The sequence below is a fragment of the Prunus mume genome, linkage group LG2, assembly GCF_029339155.1.
Source record: "Prunus mume cultivar Tortuosa linkage group LG2, ASM2933915v1, whole genome shotgun sequence".
NCBI classification, from domain to species: Eukaryota; Viridiplantae; Streptophyta; class Magnoliopsida; order Rosales; family Rosaceae; genus Prunus; species Prunus mume.
The window spans coordinates 289,460-309,824 of NC_142699.1; the positions used below are offsets into that span (position 1 = coordinate 289,460).

At 36.7% G+C, this 20,365-nt stretch overlaps 3 protein-coding genes across 4 annotated transcripts; 2 read left to right on the forward strand and 1 right to left on the reverse strand.

Annotated features, from left to right (window-relative positions):
• The first annotated feature begins 1,765 nt into the window (after positions 1 to 1,765).
• LOC103318939 (protein STICHEL) lies at positions 1,766 to 9,750 on the forward strand. The gene is made up of 6 exons (XM_008220404.2): positions 1,766 to 4,590; positions 4,781 to 4,997; positions 5,938 to 6,495; positions 7,173 to 7,878; positions 9,256 to 9,337; positions 9,434 to 9,750. The coding sequence occupies exons 1-6, from the start codon at positions 2,410 to 2,412 to the stop codon at positions 9,539 to 9,541; spliced, it is 3,852 nt and encodes a 1,283-aa protein (XP_008218626.2). The 5' UTR covers positions 1,766 to 2,409; the 3' UTR covers positions 9,542 to 9,750.
• A 931-nt stretch (positions 9,751 to 10,681) lies between these two features.
• ISPD (Nucleotide-diphospho-sugar transferases superfamily protein) lies at positions 10,682 to 16,566 on the reverse strand. 2 transcript variants are annotated; one of them, XM_089046050.1, is made up of 13 exons: positions 16,268 to 16,566; positions 16,051 to 16,139; positions 15,842 to 15,919; positions 15,617 to 15,672; positions 15,005 to 15,084; positions 14,803 to 14,885; positions 14,358 to 14,435; positions 13,686 to 13,754; positions 12,902 to 12,970; positions 12,775 to 12,821; positions 12,124 to 12,214; positions 11,862 to 11,934; positions 10,682 to 10,917 (listed from the first exon to the last, which is right to left on the reverse strand). In XM_089046050.1, the coding sequence occupies exons 1-12, from the start codon at positions 16,377 to 16,379 to the stop codon at positions 11,863 to 11,865; spliced, it is 924 nt and encodes a 307-aa protein (XP_088902176.1). In that variant the 5' UTR covers positions 16,380 to 16,566; the 3' UTR covers positions 10,682 to 10,917; position 11,862. The 2 variants fall into 2 exon arrangements, with proteins under 2 accessions (XP_088902176.1, XP_008218628.1); XM_008220406.2 differs by lacking the exon at positions 10,682 to 10,917 and having other exon boundaries at positions 11,604 to 11,934; positions 16,057 to 16,139; positions 16,268 to 16,522.
• A 141-nt stretch (positions 16,567 to 16,707) lies between these two features.
• LOC103318941 (NADH dehydrogenase [ubiquinone] 1 beta subcomplex subunit 3-B) lies at positions 16,708 to 18,219 on the forward strand. Its single transcript, XM_008220407.2, has 2 exons — positions 16,708 to 17,063; positions 18,002 to 18,219. The coding sequence occupies exon 1, from the start codon at positions 16,795 to 16,797 to the stop codon at positions 17,047 to 17,049; it is 255 nt and encodes an 84-aa protein (XP_008218629.1). The 5' UTR covers positions 16,708 to 16,794; the 3' UTR covers positions 17,050 to 17,063; positions 18,002 to 18,219.
• Positions 18,220 to 20,365: the final 2,146 nt, after the last annotated feature.

Genomic DNA, 20,365 nt, shown 5'->3' on the forward strand with positions numbered 1-20,365 from the left:
AAAGATTATAATGATGAGAGATGTGATTGAAAGAGGTGATTGTGGACTGCCCTCATAACATGCATTTTTATTTCTATAATAGGATCAAATAGACCTTTTTGTTAGGAAAATCCAATTCTATATTTTGAGCATCTCTATAGAGAGCTAGATTTTGTTGCATATTAGCTTTTGATATTATGAAGATTTATAACACTTCGAGAAAAATGCATAGCCTCTGAATACATAGACTCAAGATCCGAACTCATATGGACTAGTGTGTTGAGTTAATGCTAATAATATAGTAATTTCTTTATTGTTTTTTTTTTTTGTGTTTTTTTATTTAAGAATAAAGTGAGAGATCGAACTCTAATTGTGCATTCAATTTTTGACATTTAACAATTCTTCAGATAAATCCATTTATTAAATTAAGGGTTTTTTATTTATTTATATTTATTCTTTTTATGGTTTGAGTAGCGATTTCAAGTATCATTTTTGCATAAATACCACTTGTACTTTTAGGCATGTAAGCCATTATCACTTGGCTTGAACTTTCAATTTTTATTTTTAACTACCTAAACTATGTAAAGTGTTGCAAGCCACCATATAGATCTAACTCCATTAAGATTTCCGTTAAGTTTATAGGCATTTACGTCAATTAATTATAACTAAAAATAATTTTTTTTAAACAGAAAAAAAAGTTCACATAATTATACCATACTTCCCCTACCCCTTACCAACGCCAATTGTCAACCACCCTATGCATATACACCATACTCCATAACCGTACAATATTGAGAATTTTGAGTGCCACAATGTTCATATTTACGTGGAAATTTGATACTCCTTTATTGAGGAGTACATGTGTTTCTTGCATTGTATGTATGTGAGCTTATCTTTTAGTCTATGTTAGAAAACTTGTTCTGTCATTTTATGTTGCATCGTCTTCAATATCATCGATATATCCTTTCAATAAATGTCATTAGTGTTCTTTTATATTATCCTCTTTTGGTTTTTAAATATTTTGTTTATCTACCTATTAGTTTTTGAAATAAATACCTAAAAAACTATGGAGAAATTTGTATAATTTAAGCATGTTTCCTCGATAATTTCCTTCCCCACTTCCTCCCTCCTGGCATCTTTGCTTATCTTGTACTTCCTGTGTCTTCATTTTAAGGGAAGAAAAACGTTGTGGCGATTGATAAGAAGGGGTGTAGAGCCTGACCGCTATGTGTTGCTTGGCAACCATAGAGATGCATGCATGAACATGTGGGGTTGTTGATTTGATCGTAAGCATTACTTGACATTGCTCATATAGATATGCTTTTTTTGATGCATTCGTTTTTTCCAAAACACTTAAACTCATCAGCAATAGCAGGTAAGCATATACTAGAACATATCACGAATGTCAATTTCAAAAGTCATAATTTAATAGAAAATGCAGGATTTGTGCCAAAAGTTTCGTAAAATGGCAGGTGAATCTGTGAAAGATCTTCGTAGGTTAGAGAAAGAAAGATTTTATTCACTTACCAAAAAGGAACGGAAGAAAGAAATCTTTCGGGGAATTGGGGTGACAAATTGGAAAACAATGTAATAAAAAACGGACAGAACAAAATTTGGGAAGAAAGATAAATCCGAGGCGACAAAAGCTCTACGTAAATGTTTGTGTAATACAGAAAGAGAATCCCGTGTTTGGAGGGAGCTTTCCATTTTCACTGTTTTTATTTTCTTTTTAGTTTCATCCATTTTTATAATACATAAATATCAGGCTCGAGACAAGGACATAATTAAATGTAAAAGGGCCTCTCTCTCTCTGTCACAGTTCACAGTTCACAGTTCACAGTGTCACTTGTGACACAGATTTTTCAATTTTTTTTTTTTGGTTTAGAGATTCAAGATTTCATTTGGGGCGCCAACTAAACCCTAAGCAAAGCAACAAAAACAGAGTGACTCTCTGTGTTGGGAGAGGAGAGAGAGTCAAAAGAAGAGAGGGGGAGAGAGAGCAGCAGGGGTAGCTGAAGAGCAGAAGAGCTAATTATTAAATCCTTATATTATGATTGACATTGAGGGATTGAGGTGTCAATCAATTGGTGCAAGTGTTGAATGAAATCTGTCAGATCTGGACAATCCATCCCTTAAAGGCTCAAGGTCTCTTGCCTCTTATATTCCTTCATTCTGATTCAGGCATTTTGGATATGGATGGAGATACATATATAGCATCCAAAACAAAGTCTCTCCTTTGTGTTTGATCAGTCATCAAATGATGAAGCTTTGTATTAAAGTAAAGATTGGGTTTGTGGGTTTCTTCGTGCTTCTGAATGAAAATCGAAATGCTTTGAGTTTTTCAACTTCAAATTGAAGCCCTTTACTTGAATTTGAATTTGAGTTGCCATTCTTTTTCATACATGATCTATCTATATATATGTTGTATATATGGAAATGTCATCATCATCAGCAGCAGCAGCAGCAATGGGTGTCTCTGATCGAAGCCAACTGCACTTGAAGAAGGAGCTCACACAGATTCGAAAAGCCGCCCGCGTTCTTCGCGATCCCGGTACCACGTCTTCTTGGCGGTCTCCTCTGGCCTCCTCCTCTAGATCTGTGGGAGCAGCAGCAGCAGCAGCAGCAGCAGCAGCAGCAGCAGCAGCCTCTGCTACGACTTCTTCCACTTGGAACAACAATGGAAACTCGACTACTCCCAGTGGAAATAGAAACAATGGCAGCGACAAAAGGGTCTTCTTGCACAACTGGAAGAGCTCCAAATCCTCCAGAAACAACGACAATGACGATGATGATTACGGGGATGGTGATTATGATGATGATGATGATGATGATGATGATGATGATGGCATTGATGCTTCTTCTTCAGTTGCAGCGTTGAGTGTTGATGATAGCTTGAGCGATGCGCGTACCGTGGCAGATGGAGATTCAAGGAGTGACACTCAAACTTACAGCCGCTCCTCATCCATGATGCTCAGGCGTAGATATGCGCATCTTTTGCCACCCGTGAAAAATACGAAGAAAACAAGTAAGAAAACCGATACCCACTCTGACCTTTTATCCAAATATCAGCAGAAAGAATTAATTCTTGGTAGAAACTTAGTCAGTTCCAGGAAATCCGTGGAGGGTCATCCTTCAATGGCTGTAAGATCAGGCCGGACCCGGGATGACTTGGTCGACCAATCTGATGACACTGAAGACTACTGCAATTCAGAGGATCTGAGGCGAATTTCTGGGGCTTCACCATTGCTTTCCAAACTTAAGAAGAAGAATTGGTCTAAGTTTAGGAGAGATAATAGTATTCGAAGAGAGGACTCTTCATATTCTTATAGCACCCCTGCATTGTCAACTAGTTCTTATAACAGGTATCATGTTCGTAATCCAAGCACTGTTGGGTCTTGGGATGGCACCACAACTTCCATGAATGATGGAGATGATGAGGTTGATGACCATTTGGAATTTCCAGGTCGCCAGGGATGTGGGATTCCTTGTTATTGGTCCAAAAGGACACCGAAACACAAAAGCATGTATGGAAGCTGCTGCTCCCCTTCGCTTTCTGATACTTTGAGGAGGAAAGGAAGTATCATATTTTGTGGAAGTCAAAATATTTATCCTAGACGACGTCAATCATCATCAGGTTCACATAAGCAGAGAATTGCATCTAGAAGTGCTCAGGGTGTCCTCCCATTGCTTACCAATAGTGGTGAGGGTAGGGGAGGATCATCCTTAGGAACTGGAAGGAGTGATGACGAGCTTTCTACAAACTTCGGGGAACTTGATTTGGAGGCTCTGAGTCGATTAGATGGACGGAGGTGGTCATCAAGCTGCCGAAGTCAAGAAGGGTTGGAGATTGTAACTCTAAATAGAGGAGGAGAAGAGGAAGGCTCACCAGAAAACATTAGGAGTTTTAGCCAGAAGTACAAGCCAATGTTCTTTGGTGAGTTGGTTGGGCAAAATATTGTTGTTCAATCACTGATAAATGCTATTGAAAGGGGTCGGATTGCCCCTGTTTATCTTTTCCAGGGCCCCCGTGGAACTGGGAAAACATCAGCAGCCAGGATTTTTACTGCTTCTTTGAATTGCCTAGCTCCTGATGAAACTAAGCCATGCGGCTACTGCAGGGAGTGCTCTGATTTTGTGTCTGGTAAGAACAAGGATCTATTGGAAGTTGATGGCGCCAATAAGAAAGGAATTGACAAAGTTAGGTACCTATTGAAAACTCTATCGATGGCACCCCCTTCAGCATCCTCACGGTACAAGGTCTTTGTGATTGATGAATGCCACTTGTTACCTTCTAAGACGTGGCTGGCATTTCTCAAATATCTGGAAGAACCACCACAAAGAGTTGTTTTCATATTTATAACAACTGATTTGGACAATGTTCCCCGCACCATACAATCTCGGTGTCAGAAATACCTCTTTAACAAAATTAAAGATAGTGACATTGTTGCTAGATTGAGGAAAATATCTGCTGAAGAGAACCTGGATGTTGAAACGGATGCACTAGAATTGATTGCTTTGAATGCAGATGGTTCACTTCGAGATGCCGAAACTATGTTGGATCAGTTGAGCTTGCTGGGCAAAAGAATTTCAACATCTCTCGTGAATGAACTTGTGAGTTTTCTCTGCAAATGACTTCTTGACATGGTCTAATTCAATTCAAGTTTACCATAGTATTATGATTTGTGGCGCTTGTTAAAAGAAGAAAAACGAAATAAAAGATCAACAGGTGTCTGTTAGCAATTCCAAATAGCTGAATTTATTGTTTTACAAGTTCATTAATCTAGTGCTCTATCTTCTGTAGGTGGGAGTTGTTTCTGATGAAAAGTTACTGGAGCTTTTGGAATTAGCAATGTCATCAGACACTGCAGAAACAGTGAAAAGGGCCAGAGAGTTGATGGACTCTGGGGTTGATCCCATGGTTTTGATGTCTCAGTTGGCCAGCCTAATTATGGACATCATTGCTGGAACCTACAATATCAATGATGTCAAGCATGATTCATTCTTTGGTGACCGGAATTGTGAGTGTCATCCCCTTAACTTTCGGTGCCAATAAAGTTGTTTTTTCTATAGCACCAATGATAGTGTGATGTGGAGAAAGTACCATAGTCACGTAACTAACACAAAAATGAGGTTATTAATTGATAACTACTCGAGGGATAATTTGAACAAATGAATGTTATTAAGAACAATAGACTCAAACAAATGTGATAAAGAGATTTTAAATTTTTGGGATATCCTAATTGAAGATATGGTATCATCATGTATGGACAAGCATTGTGCTGCAATGCACACATTGGTTCCATGATCTATCTGCTTTTTTAGGATGGAATGGGTGGTCATCCCCTCACCCTGAACCAATTTTAAGCCATCACAAAGAACCAAATGTAGGAATTAAGTATACCTGACCCCAAAAAGAAGAAGTTCAAGAATGTAATATGGAGAACCTAGTCTATTGAAGGGATGGTGCTCTCACAGAGGTGGGATCCACATGCACAAGTGGATCCCACCACTTTGAGAGATCTTGTCAACAATGTGGTACAAATAGTTTACTTTTATGGTTTCCTATAGAAGAATGTTAATTTTATCATTCCTGTTTGTTCAAGATTGTAAGGGTTGTGGAGGGAGACGGAAATTTCTATTAGACGTCTAGTGTTGTTGTTGCATGTTCGGATGGTGTTTCTTCTGTTGGCATACTTCATGTTCTCCTGAATTGACTCTTGAAAAATTCTTATCCATGTAGACTAATACAAGTACTTGTAGATTCTATAGATAATAATTGCATTATAAAGCCTGGAGACACAGAAAGAATCTCCACTGACTGGTTTGTATTTTGAAAGAAATGTTTGTTGCTCAAAATGTTTTACTGACTTTTGTGATGATCTAGATGATATGTGTACAGTAAAGATTTTTTAATTTTAAATGTATTTATTCTAACTATGGTTGGGTGTCCTACTTTAGTGACTGAAGCAGAATTGGAGAGATTAAAACATGCTTTGAAGATTCTTTCGGAGGCTGAGAAACAGCTTAGGGTTTCAAGTGAGCGCTCAACATGGTTTACAGCGACCCTATTACAGCTTGGTTCAATGCCTTCTCCTGACCTTACTCACTCGTGCAGCAGGAGGCACAGTTGTAAGACGACTGAGGATGATTCATCCAGTGCTTCAAGAGAAGCTGCCACCTACAAACAGTTAGAAGGTCAATATATGCTTCATAAATCAACTTCTCATGCTTCTTTACAAAAAACACTAAATGGCAATTCCAACCATCAGAGAGATTCATTGTCAAGAAAAAATGGTTTCGGTTTCAATACCAAGCCTTCACATGGCCAAATCATGGAAAGTGGGGCCTCAACTCCCTTGCATGATGAGGATATGGCTGGTAATGTGATTCTTAGATGTGTAAACTCAGAAAAGTTGGAGGATGTCTGGGCACAGTGTATTGAGAGATGTCATTCAAAGACACTGAGGCAGCTACTACATTCGCATGGAAAGCTAGTGTCTATATCTGAAGCTGAAGGTAAGCTCTTAAGCTTGTTATACACTTCATTTATCTTTGCTTAAAAACACATAATTGAATAAATGTCATGGATCTTTTTATAGCTAGAAGTTGTTCCAGTGGTTTTGTGCCATTCAGTTTGTTCATTAAAGTTCACAGTGAACAAACATAGGATCTCATGCTTGCACTTCGTGTAAATTGCATGTGGATAATGATGTTTTTAAGCCATAAATTTCCAACATCATTAAAGAGGCCTGATTTCAATTCCTAGTTTATGGGTTAGTTATATCAATTGAAGAGACCTGCCCCATTTGATAAACTTATGGAGCGTATACTGATCATTCATGCACATATAAGATTGGTTGATGGAGAAAATACCAGCTTTGTCTAAAGCCCTAAAATACCCCATTCTATCGTTTAGGTTTTCACTGATATGAGAAATGCAAGGGAAATGGTTCGGGCAGTAAACAAGCTTTGTTATAACCAGGGGTTGGGAGGAGAAAAGAGAAAAAAAATCAAAATAGTCTAAGCATTACAATAAGTATTATTTAATTGGCTAGGTTTGATAATTAGGCTCCGAAGTGTGGTTTACAACAGAAAGCCTTGCTTGTTTTCTCTCTATTAATATATGTCTCTCTTTGTAATATATATATGTTCTTTTCCCTTTCTTCCCATGTTTGAACTGATTCTTTTTCAAGGTGTCCTGGTTGCTTATGTTGCATTTGAAGATGGAAGTATCAAATCCAGAGCAGAAAGGTTTGTTAGTAGTATCACAAATTCCATGGAAGTGGTTCTCAGACGCAATGTAGAGGTTAGAATTGTTCACTTGCCTGGCGGAGAGGCTTCTCTAAATGGTCCAAGTCCAGCTCACTTATCAGGAACCGTGGCAGCAATTGATAGGGAAAGGAAAAGAGTTGGATCAAATGCCACAGACGGTTATTCAAATTGCTCTTTGTTTCTTGATGGGACCCACAAGTCTACCTCTGATTCATCAGACATGATTGCAGAAGGCAATGCCCAAACAAGTGCTACAAGAGAAAGGAGACAGGAGATTCCAATGCAAAGAATAGAATCCATTATTCGCGACCAAAGGTTAGAGACTGCGTGGCTACAGGTTGCAGAGAAAGGCACCCCTGGTTCATTGAGTCGTTTGAAACCTGAGAAGAATCAGGTCCTGCCACAGGATGGCATTTATTATGAAGATCAGATGGAGTCTTTGAATTCAATGAGGTTGTCCTCTCAGCAATGGGAAGATGGATTAAACCATGAAGTCAAAATTTTGAAGGTTAATAGTGGAAGGGATGCCCAGAAGGACCAGACAGGAAGAAAGGTTGATCGTTATCCAATGTCCCCAAGTTTACTACATGATAGTAACTTTGTGGGAAATTCCAACAAAGATAATCTGTGAGTATTTATTTCTTATTACAGGAGTATTTTGATTATCCTTCAAAAGCCCTTCTACCGCTGCTTGACTGAAGAAACTCGTTGTTAGTGTTTTATGGTGAACATAACAGTTTGCTTGAATTTGGCGAAAGCTACTAGCATGCTTAAGCATTCTGTGATATAAACATCCATATTCTGAAGAAGATCATAGCAAAATGTTAATAATAGAACTTTTATAATGTTATATGAACAATATATGGATTGTGCACTAGACAGAATTCCTTGCGAGAAGAGACCATTTGGGTGCTGATGTCTCCAAAGCAGTACTTGAAATTGATTTTAGTATATTAAAAAGTGCATATTTTAGGAGTCTAGATGCTGTTGTGTTCTTAAGCTGCAAGAGGAACATATAGGACTTATTGCTGAAATTTCAAAAATCATGGTGCTTATACTCATCATGCCATGTTCACCAAATAATTTCATGTCTTGGGGCATCTTTGATAAAACTGAAAGTTAAGCACTAAATGCTAAACTGTTAGCATTGAAATTTTAAGCGCTAAAATCACCCAGCACTGAATATACTAAATTGTTAATACTTAAATTTGGAGTTCTAAATTGGTTAGTGTTGAAATGCTAGTAAAATACTGAAGGTTGATAAACAATGTTACCAAGTTATAGGGTTGGTGATAGTGGTAGTAACTAGTAACAGTGATGCCAATGGCGGTACCTGTGATGAAGGTCTTTTCTTTTTGGTCATACAGTAATGAAGGTCTGGTGGTGGCACTTTAGAGTGGCAATGCCAGTTTAGTGGTAGCGGCTGGTTTAACGGGTAATTCTAGTAGGGAAGGTGTTAGTGTCGAGTCAGTAGTGATTCAGTTCCTTATTAGGATTTGATGGTCGTAGAAATCTTAAAAATAATGTTACAGAATTCAGCATTCAGTAAATGATCACTCGATATTTATGCAATTTTTCCATCTTTGTTTTTTTTCATAGTTGATGCTCGCCTTTTTGTTTTCTGCGTTATCAAAGTTCATTGCTAAATTTAAAATGTATTGATGTATTGAACACATTTAGTTGATTAAATGCTGAAACTCTTCTTTAAGCGCCAAATCGGATTAGAAAACACAATATCACTTTGATGCCCAATTCAGCCAACAGGGGAACTTCTGTTTCAATGGATGGCACTTCTGCTGCTCTTCTATTTGTTCTTCTTGTGTTTTTAATCTTTTCTTGAAATGCATGATCTCAGGTAGTGGTTTTTTTTTTTTTTTCCAGTAAATTATATTCAACGTATGATATTCATTTCTTGTTGTAATATTATTGTTAAATGCTAAGTAGCCAATGTATCTGCATTTATATTAATGGTATACAACATGCTCATTCTTTGTTTTTCTTCAGGGGTGATGAATCAGGATCAGGTAAAGGAGGTTGCAGTGGATTTTTTCGTTGTTATAACACCAAACCTCGTAAAAGAGGAAAGGTAGGCTGTTATTACAACTTCTAACAAGTTTTTTCTTCATTCTGGAAAACCTGTTTGACCTGAAAGGAACCTCTACATATTTCTCTATGTAAACAGGTAAAAGGGACCACAGTCGCTGTTCAGCCACGCAAGGGTAGACGGTTTTCATTGTTTGGGGAGTGTGGGAAGAAGTCAAGGAAAACAGAGAGCAGACATACAAGATAAATGGGAGATTTGTAGTTTGGGGTGTTGGCTATGCTGTTCATTTGGTTACATATTTTACTGTATTTATGTCTCCAGTTGAGCCATTCTTCGAGGATGTGAGTGAGAAGTAAAACAGATGATGTAAAGGTTTGCTGTTGAGCTGCATTTCTCCATCTCCATCCAATTTTCATGTGATCAATAAAAGTAAAAGTGGTAAAACCTTGAATTAATTGGTTTCATGTTGGACCCTTTCTTAATTGATTTTCTAGCCTTGATGGGCTCAGTTGGCTGTACCGACTTGAAACTCTATCTCATAGGCCAACTTGCTAAATTGGTCAAGTATTTTGAATGGTATTGTGCCAAATGTTTGGAATTAAATCTACCAGATCATTGAACCAAAAAAAAATCTACCAGAACAGATCTGATCATTCGGGACTCAACAAATCTGTGGGTTTTTTTAATTTGCCAAGGTACTATGGAATGGGAGTTTGAATCTAAAACTATACAACTCAATGTTCTTTTTTCACCGAGTTAGAAGCCATTGGCATTTTTCGTTAGGCTGATTTTCGATATGAAAGACTATAAAAATAACATGCAGTTCAGTTTTCAGGTTAATAGATTGAGATTTTCTATTTAAACCCCACACTTCTCTTAGTTTACCCCACATACTTAAATCATTAATATGTGAGTTTTATTATTGTGTAAAAAGACAAAAATGGTCATCCAACTTAATACTTAACCATAGTACATCTATACACACACCCACACACCCCACAACTCTTCAAATTAAGTTTTAGAAAAATATAAACTCTTCTACATCCTATGTCAGATTACTTTTCTCTTTTAAAGACGTAGAACATTGACGAGCTTACCTCTTTGAAATTTGTGCGGAAACTTATGGAAAGACATGTTGATTGTTTTAATGATCTTATTCTCTTCCCTTTGTTGATTGATTTTTTTTTTTTTGGGTACTCTTGGTTGTTAATTGCTTGATTGTTTTGATTTTTGATTTGAAATTTATACCTGATGTTTTGGTAAAACTGTTCTCTTTCTCTAGAAAAGGTAGCTTGAATTTTTCTTCATATTATATTAATTGACATACACGTTGAAAAGCCACGAAACCAGGGAAGCCACACAGGTTGTTAGCTACAAAACTGAGTATGAATGGTACAGTACAAGTTGATCCATCTTTACCCACGTAAAAATACAAAGCACGTGTTCAAATTTCATCACCATAAACTAATAATATTTTAATATTAATAATAAAAATACTTTTGGTATTGAAACCAAATACCAAACCAGACTGAACTATTTACATTCATACCTTCATTATAACTACACCAAACTGGAGAATGTGCGATGGTGAAGAATGTCCTCTTGATAATGAGGTGGTGATCCTGGGAAAGCAGACAATGAATAAGACTCTGAAATATCATCAAAAATTAATTTAATACTTACTATTTCTCATGCCCAGAACGTGTTTCCTTCTCTAAAGGTACCTTGTGGGGTTTAAATAGAAAATCTCTTTTTATTTCTTATTTTTTTAGCTCGGAGTGTATTTAAGGATAGTTTGGGAAGATAGTAGGGTTTACTTAGAAATTGTGAAAATTTAAATTAAAAGTTGGGGTGAACTTAGAACATGGGGTGAACTAAGAGAAGTGTGGGGTTTAAATAGAAAATCTCTTAATTTATAGGAAACTATTAGAAACCCACTAGTGATTGGCTGACTATTAGTTTTTTATTTATTCCACACTTAAAAAAAAAAAAATAATAATAATAATAATAAAAGATAATAGGAAGCTTTCAGTTTTCAAAATGAATATGCAAACCTAATTGTTGCAGGTGCTAGGAATCTTAGGGAGTGCTTTCAAATAGGGTTTAGTTCGGGTCAAAATGGTTATAAACAGATCCAAATTAAGGGTGATTCCGAGTTAGTAATTAATAATGTTACTAAAAACTATTCTGAATTATGTTGAGCTTCTAATTACCACGCGCATCTTGAGGTGAAACATATTTACAGAGAGAAGTTCATTTGCTTGATATTGTGGCTGCAGACTGCAGTTATCACAGAATCAACAGACAATGATACAAATACAGGGAAAATCTTTTGATAATTCGGGCACAAATAGTACAATGATGCAAATAAGATATAGTTCCTATTCCTAGCAACAAAAAGAAGCAAATTCAATTTAGAATTTGGCCTTTTCCTTGCTTGCTACAGAAGACCTATTAAGGTTTCTTTCTTTTTCCTATTAGGGTGAAGTTCTTTTTCAGCATGAGTTTCGACAAAAATGGAAGAGCAGTAAATCTACAAGCACTGGAACAGAATCAGAAGATGTACATTATTCAGAAGACTTTCCAGAGCTCATACTTAATATTCTTTCTGCAAGTAATAAATCATCCGGGGTTGTGACCTGCAAAACACCAGCACCACATTGTTTATATTCAATGAACGATATTTTTGTCATGTATTGCAGAGAATGAACTCCTGAATACACCGAGAAGCTTTTACGTTCAGAGATTAGAGGGCTTAACATTGGTATTATAGTAAAGTTAAATATTCCACTTCTCAAGAATCAAGCTTGAATAAGATGTTTCACTACCTTGATGTTGGTGTAAGATCCTTCAGTGATGTACACAGGATGTGGAAGGTGCTCGACAATAGAGACGTCATCAGTCACTTCAAGGCCTTCTCTGTGGTACGTACAATTGTTCAGAATATGTATAGCAATGATTTTTAATGTGAAAGATAGACGACATTAGTTTCAAATGAACATCAACACTCACATAACACACAAACACATTCTAACTTTCTTTGGTCAGCATTTCATACATAGGTGAGTGACCATGTAGTCAATTTGTGATATGATATTTTATAAATAAAATTGATTTAGTAGTATCTGCTTCTGCTTTGGGCACTTCAAGTATCAGCCTTAAGGCGTTACTAGTTGGCATGTTAGTTTGTTGTCCTCTTGGGATTGGTATTTTAGATGTCTTGTTGATGTCCTTGATTGTATCGTTGAAGTTTATCTAATGAAGTTTCTATTTGATTTTTTAAAAAAAAGTATCAGCCTCTCAAGGGAACATTAGCTGATTATACAAAATATGATTTGGAAAAGGCTATGATATATTCAGTCCCTCAACATTTATCAACATGAATTCATTAACTGATACTTATTTGTTCATTTTCCAGTATTAGGCATTTTTTAACAATTGGTATACAACCAAATTATGCAACATGAATCAGTTAGTACCTATTTACAAGCTCAAAACCCTTTCTGAGCAACTGAGGTTTGATGACCTGTAGGATTTGATAGGCAGTAAGAATTAGAACATCCTCAAATGATCAACTGAGAGATATAAATGCTTTAAACATTAAACCTGGGGTGTCTGCATTTCCCAAAGTGTTCTCCTGTCCAGAGTTTTGACTACAAAAGACTCGCTGTTTGCCTGCATAGAGATGTTTCGAAAATCATGAGATCACTTGAGTAAAAGAATTCACAATGAATCATGATGACATACAGACAGGTTCCTTAACCCATGACACATGTTTAAGTGAGAGAAAAAATGGAAAAGAAAAAGAAAGCACACAGATAATCATGGAAGAAAATCGAGTTATTTGGACCCTGGAGGATTAACAGAGCGAATTTCTTGTTGTCTAGCAATGTGTGTTTAGACTGGAAAGCAACAATAAATAAAAAAGTTCTGCAGCCCAGTTAGGTTGCAATTCCATAAATTTAAGCGCATTTTACCAAATTTATCACTGGGTTACTGCTATGGTCTTGAAGTAATGGTCCCCAGCATCAAGAGGACCATTAGTTTCAATTGAGATAATGAAAAAACCATTTCAAAGTCAAGTAATGGTCATCCACTGAAGACTGGAGCCTTGTAACATGTAGACAAAAATAGGAACAGAAAACTGCATTATTGAGTGAAACAAAAAGTTTTACAAATGTTTTTCTTTTAAGAAGAATAATCTCAATGTCCAAAAAAGTTTGGAATATCGACCAAATTCCATCAGCATAAACAAACCCTATATCAACTACAACTAAACTACAGGGAAACATGAAAACTAGCAGCTACAAGATACTCTAACATATGAGTTACACTGAAAGGAAAACAAGGAGTATAAACATGAATGCAAGTCATTAGAATTGATACATACCTCTTTGATTGTAGCTTTTACTGGAACACCAAGTACAGCTGCTCCATTCAACCAAGCGTCTTTAAGAACCTAAAAGCATACAATTCTAAAGTCCAATTGTTTTCTTGAATAGTTATTTGAAAATCACAAATATTTTAAGGATAAAAACAGATAATATGGAAACAAGCATGCATAAGTTAAATGCTTTGCTGTACATATAAATTCCTACGCCTAGAACCTAGGACCACCTACCCCCTGCACTTGGTGATTAAGTGTGCATCTCCTGACTCAAGGGCAGAGGTTAAATATTTGGTAATCCAAAAATATTTATTCTAGGTGAAATCCATTCCTGGATTTTGTACCACTGTAACTTACCTAGACTAGCTAACTTCCAAGGTGAATGTGCAGTTTTGATCCCTCAGATAATAATCAATATTAAATGGCTTATGGATGGCTCAGAACGTGTAAGGAAAGGAATAAGTATTAAGATGTATTTACTTCATATAGTGATGTATTTAGATAAGCATCATTGCTCTATACCCTCCTAAACCATAATCCATAAAAAATACTCATAAAAAACATAGTACACACTGATCATGAGAGGTGCTCTATACATATGTAATATCAGGACTCAGGAGACAATAAAAGCCAATGCACTAGATGCTCGCAGGTAAAGAAATTTTCATCTCAAACCTTCTCTACGTCTCCAGATGATACAAGAGGTCTAGCAGAATCATGGATGCAAACAAGCTCAGAGCTCAAATCAATTGCCTGTCCACAGAAGTTGTATTCAATGATAAGCAGATGAGTTTATGCTCTCAATAATTGTTATACAACTCAATTCAGGAGAAAGGAAAAATAAATTAAGAAGTTTTATTGACTTCCATATGCCTACTAGTCGGCCACTATGTGCATGGCGTATACATAAAATGGAAGCATATTCCCAGAAACAAGTCTTCTCAGTTTCATATATCAAGTAAGCTAATGCAACAGACTGAGATAAAGAAGAGCAGAGACTTCAAAATTAATTTTTATCAGGTAGATTCAATATCAGGCAACAAATGAGATGCCTTTTTCCAAGGAAAAAAAACAAAATAAAAGAGACTTTGACAATGGAAAAGAAATAATCTCTATTCACCTGGAGTCCGCTGTAAACAGAATCTTGTCTTTCCTTCCCGGGTAACGTGAATTTAAGTTCTTTCTGGATCTTATGCTTGGTCTCTGAGAACATAACCAACCAAATTAGTCCAAATGTCTCCAGCAGCACTACATCCAATAAATAACCCACGTCCAAGAGGCAATGCAAGTTACAAGGAGGGCAAGACAGCAAGGACTGAAACCTTCAAAAATATCCTTGTAGGAGGGATCGCAAACTACAATGATTTCCTTCACTTCAGTCATTTGAGAGAAAGTGTAGAAGCTGTATGGAACCAGCAAACAACATTAAGAAGAGCACAAGACTTGTACCCAGAAAATTAAAAAGAAAAGTAAATATGAGTAGAAAGACAAGCTATATTTCCCCAAGATATGAGCCAAAACCTACACAAGTGAGTCTCATATAGGATGATTGCAACTAGAACTATACAGACACAAACAGGTCAGGTTTTCAGCCACTTTAGGTTAATTATGTCTCGTGACTCATGTTGAATAATGTACCAATTCAAACTGGTATTGTCTGCTAGGAAGCTTTGCTATCTACAAATGACTGGCTTTTGCAACGAAATAGACTAAGACACCAACATTCATTCAGTCTATAATCCTTCTGAAGGTATAAAAACAAAGCAGTTACTTGTTATTATAATCAACCAGGTTAGCATTCATCCAATTCAAAACAGTATTCATCATCTCCAGGGATATGGTAAGAGTGCATTACAAAAAGATGAGCGTTCACTCCTCTACAGGAAATTAGAAATATTCCCCACGTGGGTTGACTGAGAGTGTTATGAGTTTACCTATACAATGCAATTGGCTGGCTCAAAAGCGGAAGATATTGTTTTGGCATGCTGGCCTACTTGCACAAACATAACAAAAAGCATTGTCATCTGGTAGGATTGGAATAAACAAAAGCTGTAGATGAAGATGAGGGAGCATTCATATTCATTCATATGCAGGCACTCCAGAAATGAGAAATTGTTGACAAAAATGAGGAATGTAAGAAGCAAGAGGAGAGGACTTACACCCATTCGTTTACCCTTTCCTCCTGCCAAAAGAATCACGGATACGCTGTTCTCTTTCACTATTTTAGACTCTGGTTTCTGCATAATCAAAGTCAAATTCTTTCCCTTAAGAAAAAAAACACACACACAGAGTTCACAGAATTGAATTGTAAAAGAAGATGATTGAATACAAAGAAAGGTCAATTTTTTATATCATCTAATTTTGTTACATCTACATTGACGACTTTTGCAGAGCAAGTAGTGAAGGTTGAGCTTGCAATTCTAGCCTCAGCCTTAAGCCTGAAATTGAATGGATGGCCTGCCAGCAGCACCAAAGTCATAGTGTAGCGTGAGACAATAGATACAACGGAAGCAAAGGATGTTTTTATAATTCAGTGAGATGAAAAAAAAAGTAGATAAAGAAGAAGAAAAAGAGGTTGGATTTGCCTGCAAGTCTAAGGTTAGAGTGTGAAAGTGGTGGAATCCTGAGATTATGACTCGAAAAGAGTGGTGAAGAAGAGGGAGTGAGGAGGTCCAGTCCAACAACACAAAGCCCCATCCCAAACTTGAGAGTTGAGAGCCAAATTCCAAAATTTCAATAGTGAAAGTGAAAGGCTGAAGGAGGACCAAACTTCTCCCCCAGTAGCCTCTGCTCACTTGGCTTGAGAGTTGAGATTGAGAAGAAAGAGTAAGAAAGAGTGCCTCCCTCCCTCCTATAATATTCCTTGAACTTGGAGACAAAACACCACTAATCCGGTTGTTCATTTCCTATTATGGTTGGTGGGTTGGTGATCATTGATGGGCCTGAAACTAGACCCATTTGTTCTGTGGATTGGACTCAGAGCCCAAACTAAGCCCACCCCCGAATATATATGTTTTCAGAGAGGGAGAGAAAGACAGGAGATTCACTCATCATCAGAGTTTACAAAGCTAAAACTTTTGAGAATAAGCAAGAAGAAGAAGAGAGAAACAGGATGGGGAGTAGTAGCAAAAAGGCGCTGGGGACGACAGGGGAGTTCTTCAGGAGGAGGGACGAGTGGAGGAAGCACCCGATGCTGACGAATCAGCTCCGCCACGCCACTCCCGGCCTCGGCATCGCTCTGGTGGCCTTCGGCGTCTACCTCGTCGGCGAGCAAGTCTACAACCGCGTCATTTCTCCTTCTGCTGCTTCCTCATCTCACGCTCATTCTCACTCTCATTCCGCCTCTACCACCTCTGCTACTCACTGAGCTTCATTTCGCAGGTCAGCAAAGATCCAACCATTTATTTCTCTCAATATTTTTTATCATTTTCAATTACGGTTTTCGTTTATTGCTAAGGGAATTCCAGCTGAAAATGAATAATCTAGCAATCGTTTCTATTTTCTAAACAAAATTTGAATCAAATTGGTTCTTAGATTATGATTTTAGGGTATTTGCGGTCCAATTAGGTTTTCATTCTTGCCATAGATTAGACCATCATTCAAGTCATTGATGCCGATCTTTTCATGTTTGCCTTCCTAATTATGGCCTTAATGATCATAATATATATAGAAAATATAGGATTTTATCATGAATGATCCTTGAACTTGTTGAAAGCCTCATTTCAATCCTCAAACTTTCAAATCAATCAATCTATGCTTAATCTTTTGGTTCGTTTGCGGACTAAAATGAGGGCTTTTAAAAATTTCAAGGACCATTTGGGAGTTTCAGATGAACAAGGAAATAGGTAACAAGTACTTGTAAGGAAATATGGTACTCATTGGTAGGTATATTTTTTTTCTTCACATTTTTTGCGCAGGTGTAAAGTTGGTATCATCTACTTTTGGTTTGTTTAGCTTCCATTTAGTCACAATTTGATTTAAGATTTCACCGAGTTGGCTTGTATATGTTTTGTGGTTGTGAATCTTGTGACTTGTGGTTTACAAGAGTCGAATGCTTGTAACTCATTATTATAAATAGCATACAACATAACCACATATATGGACAATTACATATTCTATCAGCGAAATTTGCCTATGATAATTTAAGAGAAGACTAGCCTCTTTATATAATGGTGTCTAGGTATTTTAAATGGGACCTGATAAAGCTAGTGCTCACAAGCTAAAGTAGAGAAAGAGATCTTACTTGGTTTCTCTAATGCATTCAAAGAATATGTATGTGTCTTGCATCTTCTTTATTTGATAAATAGCTGATATTGCAGATGGGTGCTCCAGCTCAGCATGAGGAACAGAGTTTGGAGTTACTTGTATTTCTCTGCTCCTTATCTGGTTGATATTTCAATAAAATGTTTTAAGTTAACAAGGGCCTTAAAGAACTTGAAGGCTGTGAATTTTATTCTGCAGAGTTTTAAGATGTTGTTGCTACTCCTTGAATGGCTACATTTGAAGATTGCATCAGTTGAAAGCACGAGTTTTGTTATTTTTATTTGCCTTTTAACTGCCTGCATCTTCTACTTCTAAACTACTTTCATTTTGGGTTATGATTGTGTTTGGTTATGTGTGTGGTTGATTGAGTTTAGTTATGTTTGCGGTTATTGTCGTGGTTCCGCATGCAAAGGAGCCTGAAGTGGCAAAAGGAGAGAAATTCTTTTGGAAGCCGAAATGCTCTATGACAACTGAAGTTTGAAGGTTGAGTGCATTTTGGCCTTCTTGGATGGTAGATATGAAGCCCAAGTCTTTTTATGAAGTAGTCATGTTGAAGTTTAATTAGCAATTAAAACAAGAACGCTTTGTTTGTGCCACTGCTCTTTTTCATTTTTACTACACGGGTGGTCTCTCATGTCTATTATATCTTTTCATGGCATAAGGTAAGGATCATTACGAGCATAAAATAAGAAGCCTACAAAAGATTTAATCACCTTTTCGTGGTTGCATTTTTGCACAAAAATTTGGCTGCAAGTAACAGACATGTCCGTAGTACTTTCTCCTATTTCTCATGATGATCTTATTGTCCAATTTTCATATCTACAATTTGGAAGGGTCTCATTCAGTTTGGAAACAGAGAAATAGTTTGGTTTGCCATAACAAAAAGTACTGCAGTTCTCTCCCCAGTGAGAAGGTTTCTGCATAAAATTGGATTGCTGATTTGTGGTTAAGTTTGATTGTGTTGGTTGGTTTGGTTTATAAAAGTGATAGGGCTCTTGTAGGCTTTGTTCTAAGAAATCTTACGCGTTTCTGAAAGTAGTGGCTTCTCAACAGGGCCTGTTATGAACAGAAATTTTTGAAGGGTGAAATTTGCTGGATCTTTCTTCATTTTCTGTTATGGTTAGATAAGTCAGATACTAGGGCTAGGGCATGCTCTACTTTTGGCAAAATCATTTTCCTATGCTTGTGTGAAAATAACTAACGAATCAGAGAAGTTGGGAATAGAGGAGAGAGGAATGGCAATGGATTAACCACTCCCCTAATCAATCTAATTCGTAATTTTTCATGTATGGATCATGGATTTTAACATGGAACTCACATAAGTTTTGGTTTCTTATGTGTTGCACATTGAAAAGTTTAGGAATTTTCTACTTTGTATTACTACATATTTGACCATTCCTAGTGTGTGTGATAGAACCATATTTCAAAATAGCCAGGGGAGCCACATGGAAGAGGGATGATGGGCCATCCCAAGTGTTATTACTATTAGAGCATGTGATGACTTGTAGTTGCTAGAATCAAATATAGTCTTTACAGGTCAGAAAAACGAACGGTAGTTGCAGGGATGGTTTACCAAATAATGTAATGAACTAGCCCGCTGTCTCTGGGATTTTAAAACTTGCAATCACAACTTACAAGCTACCAGTCATGAGTGTATAAAAAATTGCATATATGGCAACTAAACTTTAGTCTAACATGAGTGTGGAATAAAGCTAACGTGACTAGAATTAGTTAATTGTAACGGTTTGAACTTGATGATGACAGAGGAAAAGTGGGAACAAGTTGGAAGACATCTTTTTGGCAATGTTGAGACAATACGCCTGCAACCACAGACCCCATTTTTATGCTGCCCAATTAAAACATACCTTGTATATAAACTTTATTCTCTCATTCGGATGTCCATACATTATTACGTTGCGGATTCCATTGTAAACAAAGAGGAAAGAAAGGAAAGGTAGTAGAAAATACAGTGTCCGAATAGAAGAATATGAATATATATATATATATATATATACAAATGATAGTTTTGAATCAATCTAATTTACAAGAAAGAGAATTCAAATTTGTGTGCAAACTAAGCGGGCAAACTGTTATGACAAATTGACCTAATTCATGCATGCATTAAGCAATACTTATTATAACAGAAACTTCCCATTGGTAGTTGGACCAAAACTAAGCAAATAATTGATCATATAAAATTTACACATATGATCATTCCTATGATTGCATCCATGTGTGTCTGTGATGATTGGAAAAGTTGATTTGGGGAGATTTTGGAAAATGCCAAATGAGAGAAATATTTTGAAAAGAAGCCAAAATGAACAAAAATGCCCTTATTTATTTTTGTATTTCCTAAGGAATTCCTTACATTTGCATGTCTTTTGTTTGAAAGTTGAGGAGTTTTTCTGTCTTTTTTGCAA

Bases quoted from the DNA above. Each gene is read 5' to 3' on its own strand.
- LOC103318939 (XM_008220404.2), top strand. From the start codon at position 2,410: ATGGAAATGTCATCATCATCAGCAGCAGCAGCAGCAATGGGTGTCTCT. The intron at 4,998-5,937 runs GTGAGTGTCATC...GTCCTACTTTAG, and splicing joins ATTCTTTGGTGACCGGAATT to TGACTGAAGCAGAATTGGAG. The intron at 6,496-7,172 runs GTAAGCTCTTAA...TTCTTTTTCAAG, and splicing joins GTCTATATCTGAAGCTGAAG to GTGTCCTGGTTGCTTATGTT.
- ISPD (XM_089046050.1), bottom strand. From the start codon at position 16,379: ATGGGGCTTTGTGTTGTTGGACTGGACCTCCTCACTCCCTCTTCTTCA. The intron at 12,822-12,901 runs GTTTAATGTTTA...CAAATCCTACAG, and splicing joins GGGAAATGCAGACACCCCAG to GTCATCAAACCTCAGTTGCT. The intron at 11,935-12,123 runs GTAGTGAAACAT...GGTGTTTTGCAG, and splicing joins GATCTTACACCAACATCAAG to GTCACAACCCCGGATGATTT.
- LOC103318941 (XM_008220407.2), top strand. From the start codon at position 16,795: ATGGGGAGTAGTAGCAAAAAGGCGCTGGGGACGACAGGGGAGTTCTTC.